This window comes from Zootermopsis nevadensis, unplaced genomic scaffold, assembly GCF_977971745.1.
Source record: "Zootermopsis nevadensis isolate Lab colony 2312 unplaced genomic scaffold, Znev_1.0 Znev_ptg000004l, whole genome shotgun sequence".
Classification (NCBI taxonomy): domain Eukaryota; kingdom Metazoa; phylum Arthropoda; class Insecta; order Blattodea; family Termopsidae; genus Zootermopsis; species Zootermopsis nevadensis.
Window position 1 is genome coordinate 8779498 of NW_028259136.1, and position 17413 is coordinate 8796910.

A 17413-nucleotide genomic window follows, 5' to 3' on the forward strand; every position below is an offset into this window, starting at 1 on the left:
ATGTGTTACTCGAAAGCCATCTCTCGTGTTTTCATTTACTTCCAGGGAATTTGTACGTCTTGTAGGAATGTCTGCAGTCTTAACACACAACGTAAATCAGAGGCATTGTGTGCAAAACCGGCTTAAGTCTGTCGGTGATGTAAGACGGACTGAGAGGAATTATTGTTTTAGATGGAAGTATTACCCAGCGTAGGTAGATATATAAAATCTCGGAGCTTTATGGTCAAATGTTGACCATGTCGTGGTCTGTACGTTTGACGTTTTCTTATAATCAAAACAGTGAAGATTCCAAAATGCGCTGTTTAAAATTTTGGATACGTATTACCCTTAATATGAATTTAAAGAAAAATCTAAGACAGATTTTGACTTTGAACATAAAAAATTGTTTCAAGTGTAATTTGTTACATAATTGTCCATAATTTTTTTCACGTGCAAATCTTTGTAAAATGAGCCGTCTTTTCAATCTCATGTTCGTGTAAGGTTAGGTTAGGTTCTGCCGATATGAAACGAGATCACATTTGCACGAAAAATATTATTGGAGACATGAGATACGAATTTTAATAGAAATCCGTCAGATTCCGAGGTGATACCTACACACCATTTTTTGGTTGGCGTATATGCGAGAGCGTGCAGTTTGACTGACTGAATCAACTCGTATACTACATGCACAGACATTTGTACGCAAGTTTTGTAAGTTCTTCCATCTGAACTGAATGTATGGGCGAGTATCACAAGCTACAAAAATTATCAGCTACCCTCTATATACAAGCCCCTTGGCTTAAACTCTTTACCTGGTATCAGTGCAACTTTGCTGAGGTCGGGCTACACCTGGGCCTCTCATTTCCTGCGAAGGAACGTACCTATAGCTCGCAAGTTGTAAATTAGTACCAGGCAGAGGACTCGTGACCCAGAGGGCAGCACTGCTTGGAAGCTTAATTACAGGATATAAAGACAAACTGCAATTGGTCGCAGACACTGGTGCGTAGCTGTCACACAAACACGGCCACTGAGATGCTCCACGCTGCTAGATCGACGCTCAAGTAAATTTATGCCCTTTGTTTCCATGACAACGATTGTTCCAACGATGAAATGTCTTCATTCCTCCAGTAACCTAAGCTGCTGGCCTGTACTGATGTTCATTTGTCAGACGAATACTTTCATGCCGTTAGGAATACAGAATCTTTGTTGCAGACTAGCGAAGGAATTTATTTAGAAATAAAGTATATTAATATCTCTTCGTCAGACTGTAGGACAAAATAATCTACTATAAAAATTTCTGACTCCCCGTTGTCGTCAAAAAATGACGTCATCAAACAATGTTACGTTATATTTGTTTACTCGGCATTGTTGTACCAACACAACAATGCCGAGTAAACAAATGACTTGAGTAAGACACTAAACTAACCCCCCCGAAGGGGGGGTTAGTTGAGTGTCTTACTTAAGATTTTAAAACGCAACCAACCCCCGCAAAGGGGGGTTGGTTGCGTTTTAAAAACTTTACCAACCCCCAGAGGAGCTCCGAAAGGAGCGCTCTACTCTAGTATAATAAAAATTGCTGATAAGTCACTAAAAATAGCTATTGAATCCTTTCAAATAATTACTGAATGAAGATGATATTTGTGACTGAATTAAATCTTGTGGCCCTTAAAAGGACGAATTTCTGTTGTCCCAAATAGGATTTATTCTCTCCCCCCCCTCCCCCCGATGGCTCTCATTGGTCAGTCCTTGTGTTTTTCTCGTCCATTCTAATACCTGATCCTGAAAACCTATCAACGTCATGGGCTTTATCATTTGATTCGTGAACTCTGAGCGAGAATGTGTGTCAGCCTTCTTAATTTGTCTCTCTCTGTCTCACATATATATTTTTTTGTTTTAATAATCATATTGTTTTTTTTATATTTTAGTTACGTCCTGCAACTGGCTTTACAGCTGTTGTCAAGAACATTAATAATTGAATGGTCTGTTCGTGCCACATCCTCGCTAATACTCGAACCCAGACAGAGAGCTGCAATTACTTTCCCCCCCGTTTTTGCGGCTAACTGCATGAATTTGATGCGGTTTTGCAATATTAACCTGTTTTTTTCTCAAAACAAACGTTTCTCATTTCAATTAACATGACCGTAAAAACAACAAGGCAGGGCGCAGATAATAAAACTGCCAGCAGTGGGACTTCGCCCTGCGGAAACCGGAAATTAAACAGCTCCAAGTGACCACGTGACATTTAAATGTCACAGGAAACGGACGGACAGGCACGTGGAACGAATTCTCCCAGTGCTATTTCTGACTGACTCTTGGGTCCCACAGGGGACTCATTGATGTCGTAAAGACACGTCGTTCAACCCTCTAAGGGATAGTGGTAACTGCACTTACCATCTGCTTTAACGGTCAGTAATTCCGTATACCGTCCACAGAGCGTGTGTATGATTTTCATATTTGTCTCGGAATAAACAGCAAGATGTTTCTTGGACGCCACTAAAATATGACTCAGTTTAACAGTGAATTTTAAAGGCAGGAACCGAATTATTAATTAACACGTTTATATGAGTGTATAAAACTTATTAATAATAGTTAACTTCATGTTCAATACCATGTAACCCAGGTGTTTGAAAACTGTCGTTTAATAACTAACGTATTATGGCTGAGGTTATCCTCTGCCCGCTCCTCTACGTCATCATGGCGCTCAATGAGACTGACAACTTTTACCTTCGACTGTACCTGGCAATGTTTAGTTATTAGAACGCCTGCAGTATATCGTTTAGACTACACGCGCATCAGGCGTGTCGGAGAAGTTGTCGCACGGTCGCGGCGGCGGACTGTTATGTATGTTTGTCTACCGAATTAGAGTTGTCCTGTAATGAGAACAGCTGAGCTACTGTAGGCGGTTCATTTGGGCGTGTGAAGAGAGGAGAAAAGGAGACAAGGAAAGGAGACACGAAGGCTGAGGGAGTGAAATAATTGGAAACAGACGCAGAAGAAAAGTCGTAGGTAGAAATTAAGAAAGAGTACAAAGAATAAGAGGAAACAGATAAAGAGAAGGAGACAAGGAAATGGGGAATACAAAGCGACTCTGCCTTTCCTTTAAACATTCCCATCCAGTGCGAGTTGCTGGCTGCTTGTTCAATTCCCGCTGTGACCTGAAGCATCGCGTAATTAAAGCCGAACTTTGGTACGTAGCCTTGAGAAGGCATTTACGGATTTTAACCAAATTTTGTTATCGGCCGCCCTAGTGGCAGCGATGTCTTTATCGATTCCAAGACTGGAGTCATGGGTTCGAATTCCATTCGGTCCCGTCTTGTTTTAAAATTTGTGTTTATCCTATCCACTATACAAAATTCTTACCGCCAGACTTGCCAAGGATTTTTAAAGATTTTTTACGGTTGATGGGTTTGTCATGTAGGCACTGGGAGTTGCAGTGAATCAACCAACCTCTTGAGACATTAGAAATAAGTTTAGACGACAAAGTTATGGCTGCTTTCAGACGCAGGCCGTGAGTGTGAGAGTGGATTAAACTGGCTCGGGATCGCGTTCAGTGGCGGGCAATAGAAAATATTGCTTCCTCTGTTAGTGAGTTAGACAATTTCCCGCTTACTGTTGAGATGTTTCTGTACGGAGCAGCGTGACCTCTGAACTCTGTCGTCATTGCAGGTGCATATCAACGTGGGCGCAGGAGAGACAGAGGTCGCTTCACCCAAAGGCCTGCGTCTGGATGACCTCATCTGGCACGACGTGGCCATCTCCCGGAAAGAGGCCGCATTCACCCTGCAGGTTGACGTCATACACGTAGTCAAGTAAGTGATTCGGGTCGCAATTGGAACACCCGTTATACTTCGCATGAAGGCGTTGCATAGTTTGGGTACGGTCTCGTGTTCCTTGCAGGGAACAGCTGCCCGGTCGCTTCTTCGAGCTGAACATCCATTACGGCCTGTTCCTCGGGGGTCAGGGCGACTTCTCCGAACTCTTCCTCGGCCACTTGGACACTCTGCGCGGCTGTCTGGCCGACGTTCGTTACAACGGCGTTAACGTGCTGGCACGCGCCCGAGAACGTCAGGGTCAGGTCGACGTGCAGGGCATCACGTGGACCTGCGCTCCCGAGTTCGACGCCACGGTGGAGCGTCACATCAGCTTCGTGGAGGACGGAGCCTTCATGGCGTTTCCCAACGGCATAACACGCACTGGAGCCAGGTAGTAGCTCCCGGCCCTGACGCAAAGAAATCAAGCGTCTTCCTGCCAAAGTAAATTCACTCGTTATTTATGGTTTAAGTTTCGTTGACGAGCAGTCAGTTAGACGACGTTATCCTTTATCGATTATAAATTCAATCTCTGCTATATTTACGTTAATTAGAAGTTACAGTATATAAAATCTAAAGCCCGTTAAATTTTTACTGTGACCGCGTAGTTTTTCTCGTGGCAGGGATCTTTGTCGCGAGTATTCAGTAATGCAGACGTGTGTCCGGCGCAGGTGGCATTTCGAGCTGAAGACCACGTCGCATCGCGGTATCCTCCTCTACAACACCGGCTTGACGTCGCGGTCAGACTTCGTGGGCGTCGAGCTAGTGGACGGCCATCTGCGTCTGCTGCTGAACAAGGGGAACGGCGCCCTGGAGCTGCGCAGTCAGTGGGCCGTGGCTGACGGCAAATGGCACGACGTCGTGGTACAGTTCAACCCCACGTTCATGGAGATCAGTGTCGACGCGACGCCCGTCAGCCAGAGACTGCCGCAGGGAGGCAGTCGCTACCTCGACCTGGCGGATACCGTGTTCGTGGGGGGGATAGAGTTGAACAAGAGGTCACGGGCCCTGGGCCAGGGACTCCTGACGGCCGACACGAGCTTCAAGGTAAGCTGGGTTCCAGTCTGTGCTGTTACTATGGTGATGTATTTATTTGTTGTATGGCTGTTCGCACAGCCAGAGGTCGGCTGACTCTTGCCTTTCGTATTTGGATGCTCAGCCCGCACGCGTGTCTCTTAGAGAACGAATGTGCCTGATCTACAGAGTGTCCCGCAAGTCCCCAGCTATAAGAAAATTGAGTTATTTCCGCAAATTACGAGGAAAATTTTTAAAGATGTTGTTGAAAGTCACGTTTTTACAATCTGAACTGTTGGAATTCTTACCTAGGACGAGCAGTTAATTAAATCTTAACGGCGATGTTGCCACGTTGGCGTAACAGCGAAAGTGGGATGTGTCTCCAGAGGAGGGGAGGAACGGAACCAGGAAATCAGCGACGACGAGCGAACTGTCACGTCCGCGTTATCACTCCTGATGACGTAATGGCTCGTCCTAGGTAGTCCCAGAATGGCCTGGGAGTTCTGGGACATCCCGTACGGTCCTTGTTCCAGGGTTGTCTGCGAGGAATGGCGGTGGAGGCGCGTCGCATCGGGATCCCCGACGCCCGAGTGACGCAGGGCGTCGTGCCCGACTGTGTCTGGGAGTACCCTTGCGCGCAAGAGCCCTGCGTTCTTGGTTCGCAGTGCCTGCAGCAGGGCGTGGACTCGTTCCGCTGCGACTGCGACCAGCTGATGTGCGTCAAGCCGGACTACGCCGAGAGCTACAAGGTACCGGGCCTCCGTCTCATGTTCCATTTTTGTACTTGTAGTAGACCTGCTGTCAGAATGCTTCAACTAATGCAGTCTCCCAGAACGCGGAAGTTTTTCACACTCCAGAAATTTCACCGCGCCTTATGACGACATCTGTCTTCAGATTCTGAACTAAATACACTCGCACGTTTCATCCAGCCTGTCTCTTGTTATTAAAGTTTGTTATGAATTATATCACGCTGTAAAATATGAATATAATAAGGCCTGTAGATGCCACGGGAGCAGGATCGGCGTGTTAAAATTGAGGAAAACCACGGAGGACATCAGTCAAAGTGACCGGTCCTCTCCACGGGCTTCGAATCTCGTGTCCACTGAACCCCAGACACCCTCGTTGCTGAGGTAACCTGAGGAGTGAACACGATTCCCAGGAAGTCGCCGTGCAGTCAACTGGTCCAGATAATAATTAGTTGTCAGAGTCGCCACAAAGTATGAACCCGATTTCAGTTTTTTCTTCCAATTGAATCACAGGTTTTCTCGAGGCCGACTCTGATGATGGACCTGGAGATACTGGTGCTGACGCCTCTGCAGGTAGAGGAGGGCGACAACGCGCTGATCACGGCGGTCAATGTCGACGTCGTTCTGGACTACGCCAAGTTCGGGGTTCGAGACTCTGGTGTGCTGTTCCACGTAATCGAGCACCCTCAGCACGGGAAGTTGTCGGTGGACGTGTGGGAGAGACCCGCCTCCAGGCTCTTATTCACGATGCTCGACCTGGCCAAGGACAAGGTGAGGCTCGGTGCGACGGCATTCCATCCAGATCTTTGTGTAAAAGAAACACTGAATTTTCCGGGTCAGGCCACCCGTAATTTATCTCAACGAATGTGCTCAGGTGCGCTATCTGCACGACGGTTCGGAGAACCACCAGGACAGCGTCGTGTTGGAGCTGGAGCTGGCCCCAGGACCAGGGTTTGTGCTGCCGAGCTATCTGCAGGGGCGCCACCGCTTTGTCCTGCACGTGAACGTGACGCCGGTCAACGACCCTCCCGCCCTCAACTTGCCACCAGGGGCCGTCATCAGGCTGGCTCAGGTGGGTACAAGGTCCACTGGCTGTGTACCATTGCACACTTTACTATGACATATTCAGTTGTAGCAACGTAGATAAATAACGCTAAAAATTCTGTGTTAGCACCTGAACCCGGGCTGTGACCGCTTCCTTCCACGTCCCTGCCCGTTCATTCACGACTAACCTACCTTTCAAAACATTAGGACTGTGTAACTGAGAAAGCGTCGTCGTTGAAACGCGGTCAAAATTACAGAGCAGCGCTTTGTGGATTTCCAGGGAACGCGTAAGACGTTAAGTCCGGAGATCGTGAAGGCCGACGATCCTGACAGTCCCAGCGCCTACCTGGTGTACTCGGTGCTCGACCAGGGAGAGGCCACGGAGAAAGGACACGTGGAGCGAGTGCAGAGCCCCGGGGTTCGAGCTGACACCTTTACGCAGCTGGAGGTCGATCAGGGTCTCATCGCTTACGTTCATCGCGGCGGGGAACCTGGGTCGAACACGCGACTGGCCCTTCAGGTGCGAAACCAAGTGTCTCCACTTGCTGGTGTCTGTCAGTGTTCGGTGGACACGAACGTAATCATGTGATTCTTAGGGCATTTCACTGTTTCAGCTGCGTCGCCATCTGTGCACTGCTGACTCGTGGTTCTATGCCACGTGTCTGACGTAATTGAGACCAATCGACGTGTTGTTTTTCGCCAGGTGTCTGACGTAATTGAGACCAGTCGACGTGTTGTTTTTCGCCAGGTGTCTGACGTAATTTAGACCAGTCGACGTGTTGTTTTTCGCCAGGTGTCTGACGTAATTGACACCAGTCGACGTGTTGTTTTTCGCCAGGTGTCTGACGTAATTGAGACCAGTCGACGTGTTGTTTTTCGCCAGGTGTTTGACGTAATTGAGACCAGTCGACGTGTTGTTTTTCGCCATGTGTCTAACGTAATTGAGACCAGTCGACGTGTTGTTTTTCGCCAGGTGTCTGACGTAATTGAGACCAGTCGACGTGTTGTTTTTCGCCAGGTATCCGACGGAATTGAGACCAGTCCCGCTGCCTTCCTGCGCGTATCGGCGTTCCCCCTGCAGCTGCGACTCGTCAACAACACGGGGTTGGTACTGACACACCGATCCGCAGCTCACATCAGTGCTGCCAACCTGACTTTCACGTCCAACGCCGAGGATGCTGATTTAGACGTGCGGTATGAGATCGTGAAGTCGCCTCAGTTTGGTGCAGTGCAGCGCCTGAGAGGTGGTTCCGCTGACTCGCAGTGGCAGACCGTGGAACACTTCACGAGCCATCAGCTGGCGCGGGACCAGATTCGATATTTGCACATGTCAGAGAACCCCGCACACGACAACTTTAAGGTAGGTTAGTTGAGCGATAACCTTCCGACTTCCACCCGAGAGGTAACCAGCGTTATCGACAGATGTTTCTCTTGTTTTTACCTCAGTTCTTTAAAACAGGCCAATGCCGTCTCCTTCCGAGTCCTTCGACGTCAACAATTTTTTCGATATCATTCGCCCCGACAGTGTCGCTTTGCCTTGTCAAATCTTGTTGACAGCCAGTGAATCATGTTTTAATCAAACATGATAACTTTCACCTCATCTCATTCTTCGGAGGAACATACTGCCTCTCTCTTCAGGCCTGTCCTCTAACCTTACTTTATGACGTCAGTTCAAGGTGTCTGTCATGGACGTGCGGAGTCCCACCGTCTACGACTTCAGGATAACGTTCACGGAGCTCCGCCTGGTGCCCCTCCACACGCACGACTTGCAGCTGAACGGTTCGCGCGAAGCCCTTCTTACCGACAAACATCTGCTCTACCAGACGCAGCCTCTGCCCACGGACAGCGCCAAGATCGTGTTCCAGGTTCGTGACGTCACCAGACCAGTGACGTACACTTTTCGTTCTTCAAAGTTCGTCCAAATAATATTTAAGAATTCAGTCCGTACCGCGAAGAAAACACCACACTTCACCATTAAGAGATCAACTGTGGTTAACTCTGTTTAAAGAAATAATCGCTCCTGAGAGTTAGTTGCGGCTGTGTGTGTGACAGTTGGTATGACTGATGTCGCCAGGTACTGCGCCCCCCGCGTTACGGGGCCCTGCACCCCAGCTCCTCCCTGAAACACCGCCGGCTGCAAAGTGGCGACGCCTTCACGCTCCAGGACCTGGAGGCTGGGCGCCTGCGCTATCGACTGCACCGCAAAGCGTACTCTCACGTGCACGATGACGTCACGTTCCGAGTGTCCGCCCCCGAGTGCGTGTCCGTGTCCGGTACGATCGGACTGCTGCACGTTCCGTCCGGAGAGACGCGCGGCGAGGTGCGGGCGACCCTGGAAAGGCTGCAGGTGAGAGAGAGATTTTTTGTCGCGGAGGGAATTTAGGTTCCTTAAGTTGGCCACACTGTTGTGATAGGATTCGGGAGATCGTGGTTCTTTGTCGTGTAGTGTCAGCGTTCACGCCCAAACACAGTCCACGAGTTTAAATCTAATCGAGATTTCAATCGCGTCGCAGGTGGTGGAGGGCGGCCGACAGCCCGTCCTGCGCACGCACCTGGACCTGGCCACGAACGGAATCACGGAGCTCATGTACAACGTGACGCGAGGTCCGCACCACGGCCGCCTGGACGTGATGGACGTGGGCCTCGTGACCGTCCTGCGCAAGAACACGGCCTACTTCTCGTCGCGAGAGCTCATGACCGAGAGAGTGTTCTACGTCCATGATGACTCGGAGACGAGACGCGATTCCTTCCACTTCGTGGCGCTGTCGTCGGAGGAAGAGGACTTCCAGTACGTCGGCGTCTTCCACGTGGACGTCCTCCTCAAGAACGACAACACGCCTGTTCGCGCTGTCGACAAGGTTTGTCCCCTGTTCCGTATGGTTCCCAGAGGTCGTCTCTTACCTCGGGTCAGGTTAGGTTTTTGAGCAAAATGACGAAGAATGATCTCGGATTCTCAGGATAAGAAGCAAATGGAAATTGGAGAAATAGTTTTGACGTTTACCTTGCTTGACTGGATATGACGCACTTTTCTTTATTTTTTCATATATTTACGATTATATACAGTTTATAAGATACAAGGATAATATTAAAATGGATCTAAATTAAATAGGCGACAGTGATGGGTAATGTAAGATGTTATATGAGACCTGGGAATAGATGCGAGGATAATATTAACACAGATCTTGTTGAGAAGTTAAATCTAATGGCGTGGACTGGATTCAGTTGCATCAGAAGTGGCGAGCACCTGGAAATATTTCGGTCAGCTGAGTAACTGTGCTGACAGGTGTTCCAGATCGTGATGGGCGGGGAGCGACTGCTGACAGGGAGGGACCTCCGCTACTCCGACGCCGACATCGACACCCAGGCCAAGGACATCGTCTACACGCGCCGGGGGATCCCGAACGGCGGCATTTACCAGGCCGCAGACTCAACGGTAAGTACGTCAACTTTAATGTACCTTGCTCTAAGATAGGAATCTTATGTGGCACCGCGTAGTCGGCCCTGGTGGTGGAGGCAGCAAGGACCTCCGAAACGTCGGTGAACTTCTACCAGGGTACAGGGCGCTACAGCCCAAAAGACGGCCTTCTTTGGACTCACCGCCCCCGAGAACCTCCAATCGTACGTCGTGTGATGTTGTTATGACGAGGATTTCGTTCAGGAAAGCCCAGGGTGTCTTACGTTTTCGCGGAAAGGCGCCCGGGTTTTGGTGGTAGCTCGTTATGCGTGCGTTCTCGTAGTAACGAGGTTCGTTTTGCCGGGGCTCCACGCAGGTCCCGATGTTCGAGTTCACGCAGGACGACCTGGACAACCTTCGAGTGCTGTTCCGACATGAGGGTGACGAGTACGGCAAGGTGGGGCTGTGGATCACCGACGGCCAGTTCTACGCCAACGGCGTGCTGGAGGTCCGCGCCTCGGCCCCGTTCGTGGCAGTGGTGAACAACACGGGGGTCGTGGTGCAGCGGGGCGGGGTGGCCGTGCTCAGTGCCGCCAACTTGAGCGCAGAGACGAACCTGAACCTCTGGGGCGAGCGGCTGGAATTCGAGGTGACGGAAGACCCGCGTCACGGCCACCTGCAGGTCCAGCGGCAGGCAACCCGCTTCACGCAGCTGGACCTGGAGAACGGCCACCTGGCATATCACCATGACAACGGCTCGGCCCTCAGCGACCACTTCAGGTGAAGCCGGCAACTTTGTCCACGGCGATTAATAAATTTCAGAAAACTGGCAGGCGCATTCGAGCTTGGGGATTGATAAAATAATTTCCGGGTAAAGTTAATGCAAGATTGGAAATTATCGTCACTTAAACCCAAAAAAAAGTATTTATTTGTCGGTGACTCTTGGATTTTTGTGTTCCCGAATCAGAATGAGGGATTCGACCTGAAGCGTAGCCCCTACAACGATCAGTGTAGGCTACACGGTGAACAAGGGTGTCGGAGAAGTTGCCGACGGATCGCGGCGAAACGTCAAGTACGAAACTTGTTGCCGCTGGTCGTGTCAAATCAGGCCGGCGAACACACACCCGATAGGTTAACGCAGCGGTGATGATGTAGGTTTGTGTTCGAGGATTACCAGGTTCGAATCCGTCTCGTGTCCACATAATTACTCGCCGGTGCCCCGTAACTATCAGACAAACACGTGGCGTATCGGTAACGACATTAACAGGACACAAAGCGTCGGCTTCTCGCCTCGTTGCCAAGGTTACTTCTGCGTGCGGGGCGGACAGTCTGTTTACAGGCGCAAGCTGACGACGAGGCTGTTTTATGCGCGGCGTATCGCAGCTGACTCTCCCGAATACATGTTTAATGACGTTTTATCGCGTACAAAGGGTAAATCAGGAAGAATTTTAATGACATTTCTGTGAGGTGTTGGTTATTTAATTACGGTATTTCAGCTGTAGAAGTTACTTGGCACAGACATCCGGAGACAGGGAGTGAGATTGTTATAAAACAGAGTTGCGATAACTGCGGTTCTGATGATGGAGGCAGAGACGGTCTCCGAAACAGTGGACGGTCACTCCTTACTTACACAACTGGTCGTCCGAGAATATTTCGCCACAAATCTAGCGTGTTTCCAGCTGAAGTGACCGCTGCTGTCATTGCATGAATTTTACAAGTTTCTTTAGAGTGTCTGAGTAAAACCGCGATTTAAAATGTTCAAAATAGGCAGCTATTTATTTTATTATTTGATTCGATTATATTTTGTCGGCTGATGTAATCACTTCATTAGAGAACGATGAATCGGAAAGGATTTGGAAGGAGGCGGTAATCGTATAACTTGAAGGTTTTCTGTTTCCGGGCTGATATTTGAAGCCGGGACCTCGGGAGTTGGACGAGTGTCTTCCTAGATACGGGCGGAGTACTTTCCGAGTGAAGGACGGCCATTGTACCGCTGATATAACCTGCTGCTCTGTCTCTTGCAGTTTTCGAGTTGATGCGGGAGGAACAACGACTGAGGGAAAGTTTAGCTTGCGAGTGTTCCCAGCCTGGTACTGGGAACCTCTCGTTGTTGCCAACAACCACACACTGCACGTGGAAGAATCGACGAGTGTCACAATTTCGCCATCATTTCTCAAGGTGAGCGGTCACGCGTGCATTTTAGGGTCCCGAAGAATCAGATCTTTCGTGACGTAATACCGTTAACACCAAAAACCAGTGTTACATAAAAGTTTTACAAGCCAAGTTATGGTGATAATATTAAAATGAATCTTACAGGCATGGGGGCTTCATGATCTTTTTAGACCAGCTGAGTAACTCACAGCGTGTCAAAAAATGCTCCGATAGTAATGAGTCTATAGCAGGCGGAGAGGGCAGAGTGCACGAGATTACAAAGCAGCGTTACCTTAGCAACGGTTTTCAGAAGCAGCACATCCGTTGCTAAGCAACAGTGACGTCAGCGCCGAAGACAAGACTTTGAAAGAGGAGACGCTGTCCAGTGTCAGAACGTTAAGTAATGAGATTGTGTTGCCACGTCCACAGGTGATGCACCCCCACATCGCCCCATCTGACGTCACGTACTTGGTGGTTGAACCGCCGACGTACGGCTACCTGGAGGTTCTGCCCAGCCAGGGCGAAGGCGGGGAGGACCCTGTCGAGGTGGAGGACACCCGCCCCGTTCCAGTAACACTCTTCGACCAGTCGCTGATCGACGATAAACGTGTCCATTACATCCAGGCAGCGGCGAATAGGACGCGGGATAAGTTTGTCGTCGATGTCACAAACGGCATCTCTTGGCTTCGAGGTGAGAGCACTGTTATAACGAATCCGGTTAACGCGAGATTCCGCCCATAACGAGCAAAATCTCGTTAGATGGGACACTGGAAGCTTTCTTGTTTGATTCGGAATTGGTGTCTGAAGAGTGCAGTTATGTTGGCAGGCCTGGTGGTCCAGTTCCTCATAGTTCCCGAGTGGCTGTACATCTCTGGTGGGGAACTGCATGTCCTGGAAGGCGATACCGTCACCCTGGCCGAGTCCACACTAGCTGTCCTCACCGAGTACTATCGCGATAGGGTGACGGAATACCACGTCATTGAGCAACCCAGTGCCGGCTTCCTCCAGTCGCCACGGGAGCCCGGCATCTCCCTCCACAAGTTTTCTGCCTCACAGCTGAAAGCTGGCCTCTTGCAGGTACTCATCTACAAGCAACGCCCTTAAGAGGCAGGCAAAGTTGTCTGCTCAGGTTTCAAGTACCATCAGCTTTTACATGAGAGACTGAAGACGATTTTAACTTCTTATAAAATGACCTCTCGTTTGCCACAGTATCGTCATGATGGCAGCGAGACGCCGGAGGACCAGTTTGTGGTGCGTGGCGTGGCCGATGGAAAGGAAAGTGTCCCAGCTGTGGTCAGGGTCCTGGTCGCTCCGGTAAATGACGAGCCGCCCCACATCGCAAACAACACGGGGCTCGTCCTTTGGGAGGGTTCCTCTGCCATCATCACATCCACGCACCTGGGTGAGTCGCACCATCACTTCCTGTGGGTGCGGAACTTCAGTTCCTACATCAACTGGGAACAAACAGCTGAGGAGACATTTGGACCTAAAAAGAGAGGGAGTATCAGGAATCTGGAGAAAACTGCAGAATGATTAACTTCATAATTTGTAACCCTGCCTAGTAATGAAAGTAGTTACCAGTGTTTCACACTGAGGATGGAGGCAATACATCCCTGTGCTATGTTGGTACACACCTACAAGACTACGCGGTGCTGCTCTAAGATTCTCAAACGTCACTGTGTTCACAGCCGCTGTTGATAAGGACACTGGGCCCGACAACCTGACCTTCACCGTCAGTTCCTCGAAGAAGGGTCACGTGGCATTGGTGTCTTCACCGAGTACACCTGTGAGGCACTTCAAGCAGGCTCAGATCAACTACCGGCAGGTTCTCTTCATTCACGCAGGTACTAGGCCATACACAAATGGTGGTTACAGACTTTTAAAATTAATTAAATTATTATTTAACTACATTATAAATTTCTGTTAATGCTTCAACAGGTAGAAAATTTATGAACTACTAAGTTCAATTGAAATCATTTTCTCTCCAAAATATATTCATCATTTTTTGGATTTGTAATTCTAACTTCTTTCTGGTGTTACAAAAACATAAAATCTTCAATGTGTCAATAACCATTCCATTACATCCATAAATACTGACACCAGAAGCCATGATATTATCTTCAATAGCGTGTAAATATATACAAAACACAAGGCAGGCCTTGAAGCGTGTCTCTGTAACAGGTGGGGACGGCGGTGGCTTTGACTTTACGGTGAGTGACGCGGTCAAAACGACCGGTGTTCTCAGCTTCGGTGTCACGGCTCGTAAGGTGACGCTGGATCTCGTGGCGCCGGGCCCGACACACCTGCACGTGTTCCCCATGCGTCGCCAGACCCTGACATCTGCTCAGCTGTTCGCATTGGCCTCAGACACGAGACGCCCCGTTTCCTACTTGGTCAAGAGCCGGCCCAGTCTCGGTCGCCTGATGATCGAGTCGGTGCCTCCGGGAAGCGTCCGCCCTGCCACAAATTTCACCCAGCGTGACGTCAACAACAGCAGAATATTCTATGAACACACACACCCATTCTTTGGTTTATCATCCAATGATTCTTTCACGTTTGATGTGAGGGCTGATTTTGCTGAACCCCTACTGGACCAGGTAAGATGAGAAATGCTATTTTGTATTCTAGCATCCCACGTTGTGTGCGTGCATCATTAGGCAGGTCTCTGACATTTAACAGCAGAGATTAAATCAGATAATATTGGTTCTTTCCTCAGTTAATTTGTTTTGACATTAGCTGGTTGGTTAGAAAACATTTCTGTGAGAAATTATACTAATCTTACAGTAAAATAATTATCTCTGTTCAATTCCTAAATTCTTTTCAGTGTTGTGCAAAACTTTGCGGTAGCAGCTGACACTTTTGTTTTGTGTACAGGAACTGAACATAGATATTTCAGTATCATCAGGTGGTCTGGACCAGTTCCTAGATGCTGTGCCCCTCAATGTGGAGGAGGGTGGCATGGCGGTAATGCAGCTCAACACAACGGGCGTGGTGTCATTCCTGGCGGCACACGCTGACCTGGAGACGGCGCCTGTCATCTTGATACAGCTATTGACAAGCCCACAGCACGGGGAACTGAGAGTTCAGGATGACGGGAACACGACAAGCTTCACGCAGCAGCAGGTGGATGCAGGCGAGGTCAGATCATACGCCAGGCCGCCGCTTCCTTCGGTTGTCAGAAATTCTCGCATCTTCTTTTGCAAAACAAAAGACAGGCATATAGAACCTTCAGACCCATCCTCTGCTGTAGAAGCACCAATCTTGTACGCATAACTTCTGAGCCAGTGGTTGAATGAATTATTATGAAACTTGGTATGAACATCATCGCTGTTAAAAGAAAACCTATCTTTCTACAGCAGAGAGACACTGAATCTGAGGTAGGAAAAAAAATGACACTCTAAGATGTAAGATCCTGTGTGTAGGTAGGGTGATGAACATTCAAAGAATATAAACCATTCATTCCTGTCACCTTGTGTAGAATTTAAAATAACAGCGTGGTTTCTTTATTAAATCTGTACGTATCTTTCATTCTGATAATTATAACTGATATATTACTAAAGTAAAATCTGTTGTGCGAACCTAATGAAAAACACTAACAATCTGTAATGGGCCACTCGGATTCACATGACCAGTTTCTGAAATGTTACACTTTTTCCCAACCAAACTTCAGACAGCATCCAATTAAAAATACGTCTTAAGAGTACTTAACCTTGTCGCAAGCAAAATATGATAAATAGAATAAATAAATAAATAGTTAAGAATAATTAAGTGACTTAGTTTATAAATTGTCCTGCAGGTGACATACCACCACGACCACTCAGATACGTTATATGACGAACTTCATCTGTCATTGCTTCTGGAGCCAGGCAATGTGTTGCTGTGTAACGTCACGGTGCCGGTCAACGTGCAGCCGGTGAACGATCAGCCTTTCCTGTTGATCACAGTGGCACCGCACGTCTCGGTGGTTCAGGGCCAATCTGTCGCAGTCACACGTGAAAACCTCCTCACCGAGGATCCGGACACTGCGCCCGAGGGTCTCGTCTATGACGTGATCAGTGGACCTAGCCAGGGACACCTGCGGTTCCAGAACGAGACGACGAATAATGCGACTTCTGCGGTGAGGTTCAGCCAGGCAGACATCAATGCGGGTCACGTGCTATATCAGCACTATGGACCCCTGCAAACATCCACATTCTACTTCAGGGTGTGGGACGGGCAGTTTAACCATGCATATTCTGTGTTTAACATCCATGTTCTGCCACTGGCACTTAATGTGACGATTGGCGCTCTGGTGATGTTGCAGCAGGGTTCTAGCGTGGCGCTCATCACAGCAGAGCACTTGGTGACTGTCACAAATGCAAGGAGAGAGGAGGTGAGTTGAGTGGCTACAGGCAAAAAAAATCACATTCAGAATGTAATATTGGTAACACTGCAGGATCCACTGTAACTAAAATATTTGTTCTCATAGAAATATTGTGACTTCATTTCTCCATATTCACTAAGAACAAAGTTTGAGGGAGGGGTCTCAGAAGACCTTACCGAGAGGAATATTTTAATATAGGAGAAAAAACGTAACAGGGGTGTGGAGGAAATTTCACAATGAGGAACTTAAAATTATTCACTTTAGAATGACTGAATCAAGGTGAGTTAAATGAGTGGGGCATGTAACATGCACGGACTCGAACATTTTACTTGGTTACCTCAAGGGAGGAGACCACAAGATCAGATCCAGTACCACTTTACCCATACACTGAACTTGCACTGTTCTGTAAGAAATAAGTGTTTGCAGGTGTACTATAATGTGACACAAGTCCCAAGACACGGCATGGTGTACCTGCATGACGTGGCAACACGCCAGTTTGGGCAGATTGACGTGGACAAGAAACATGTCATGTACATGCAGACAGACATGACGACGGGGAGTGACTCCCTAGAGCTGCTGGCCTGGCTTCCAAATACAGACGCTCTTGTACCAGGACTGGAACTGAACATCAGTGTGGAGCCACTATTGCAAAAGGGGAACTTCACAGCCATTGCTGGATTGAAAAACAAGATCACCCTTGATGTGCTAGACGCCACCCCACTAGCAAAAATGACCAGCAGCAACCCAGGGTACCAGGTACGATAGAGCCATGTGGCTTCTTTACCACTGATATACCTCATCATAAAATATTAATTACGTGTTTTTTGTTTGTTTTATTGTTAGGATACAAAATAAGTCGAAGCGTCATTTATTTGATACGATATATTTCTGATACATTGCGTTGTTCTTGCAG

The 17413-nt window shown here is 48.5% G+C and overlaps 1 protein-coding gene across 1 annotated transcript in view; it reads left to right on the top strand.

Moving 5' to 3' along the window:
- The window catches only part of kon (chondroitin sulfate proteoglycan 4-like protein), a 170972-nt gene that overhangs the window by 145799 nt on the left and 7760 nt on the right, over positions 1 to 17413 (top strand). Inside the window, exons 3-24 of the mRNA XM_087343111.1 lie at positions 3646 to 3788; positions 3877 to 4182; positions 4460 to 4835; positions 5336 to 5551; positions 6062 to 6319; positions 6423 to 6620; positions 6873 to 7112; positions 7611 to 7952; positions 8263 to 8457; positions 8667 to 8939; positions 9106 to 9450; positions 9876 to 10025; positions 10363 to 10766; positions 12011 to 12164; positions 12567 to 12828; positions 12964 to 13214; positions 13347 to 13539; positions 13826 to 13981; positions 14319 to 14734; positions 15012 to 15275; positions 15934 to 16509; positions 16927 to 17256. Of these exons, the coding sequence (XP_087199237.1) occupies positions 3646 to 3788; positions 3877 to 4182; positions 4460 to 4835; positions 5336 to 5551; positions 6062 to 6319; positions 6423 to 6620; positions 6873 to 7112; positions 7611 to 7952; positions 8263 to 8457; positions 8667 to 8939; positions 9106 to 9450; positions 9876 to 10025; positions 10363 to 10766; positions 12011 to 12164; positions 12567 to 12828; positions 12964 to 13214; positions 13347 to 13539; positions 13826 to 13981; positions 14319 to 14734; positions 15012 to 15275; positions 15934 to 16509; positions 16927 to 17256 (6048 nt within the window). The remainder of the gene's footprint in view (positions 1 to 3645; positions 3789 to 3876; positions 4183 to 4459; positions 4836 to 5335; positions 5552 to 6061; positions 6320 to 6422; positions 6621 to 6872; positions 7113 to 7610; positions 7953 to 8262; positions 8458 to 8666; positions 8940 to 9105; positions 9451 to 9875; positions 10026 to 10362; positions 10767 to 12010; positions 12165 to 12566; positions 12829 to 12963; positions 13215 to 13346; positions 13540 to 13825; positions 13982 to 14318; positions 14735 to 15011; positions 15276 to 15933; positions 16510 to 16926; positions 17257 to 17413) is intronic.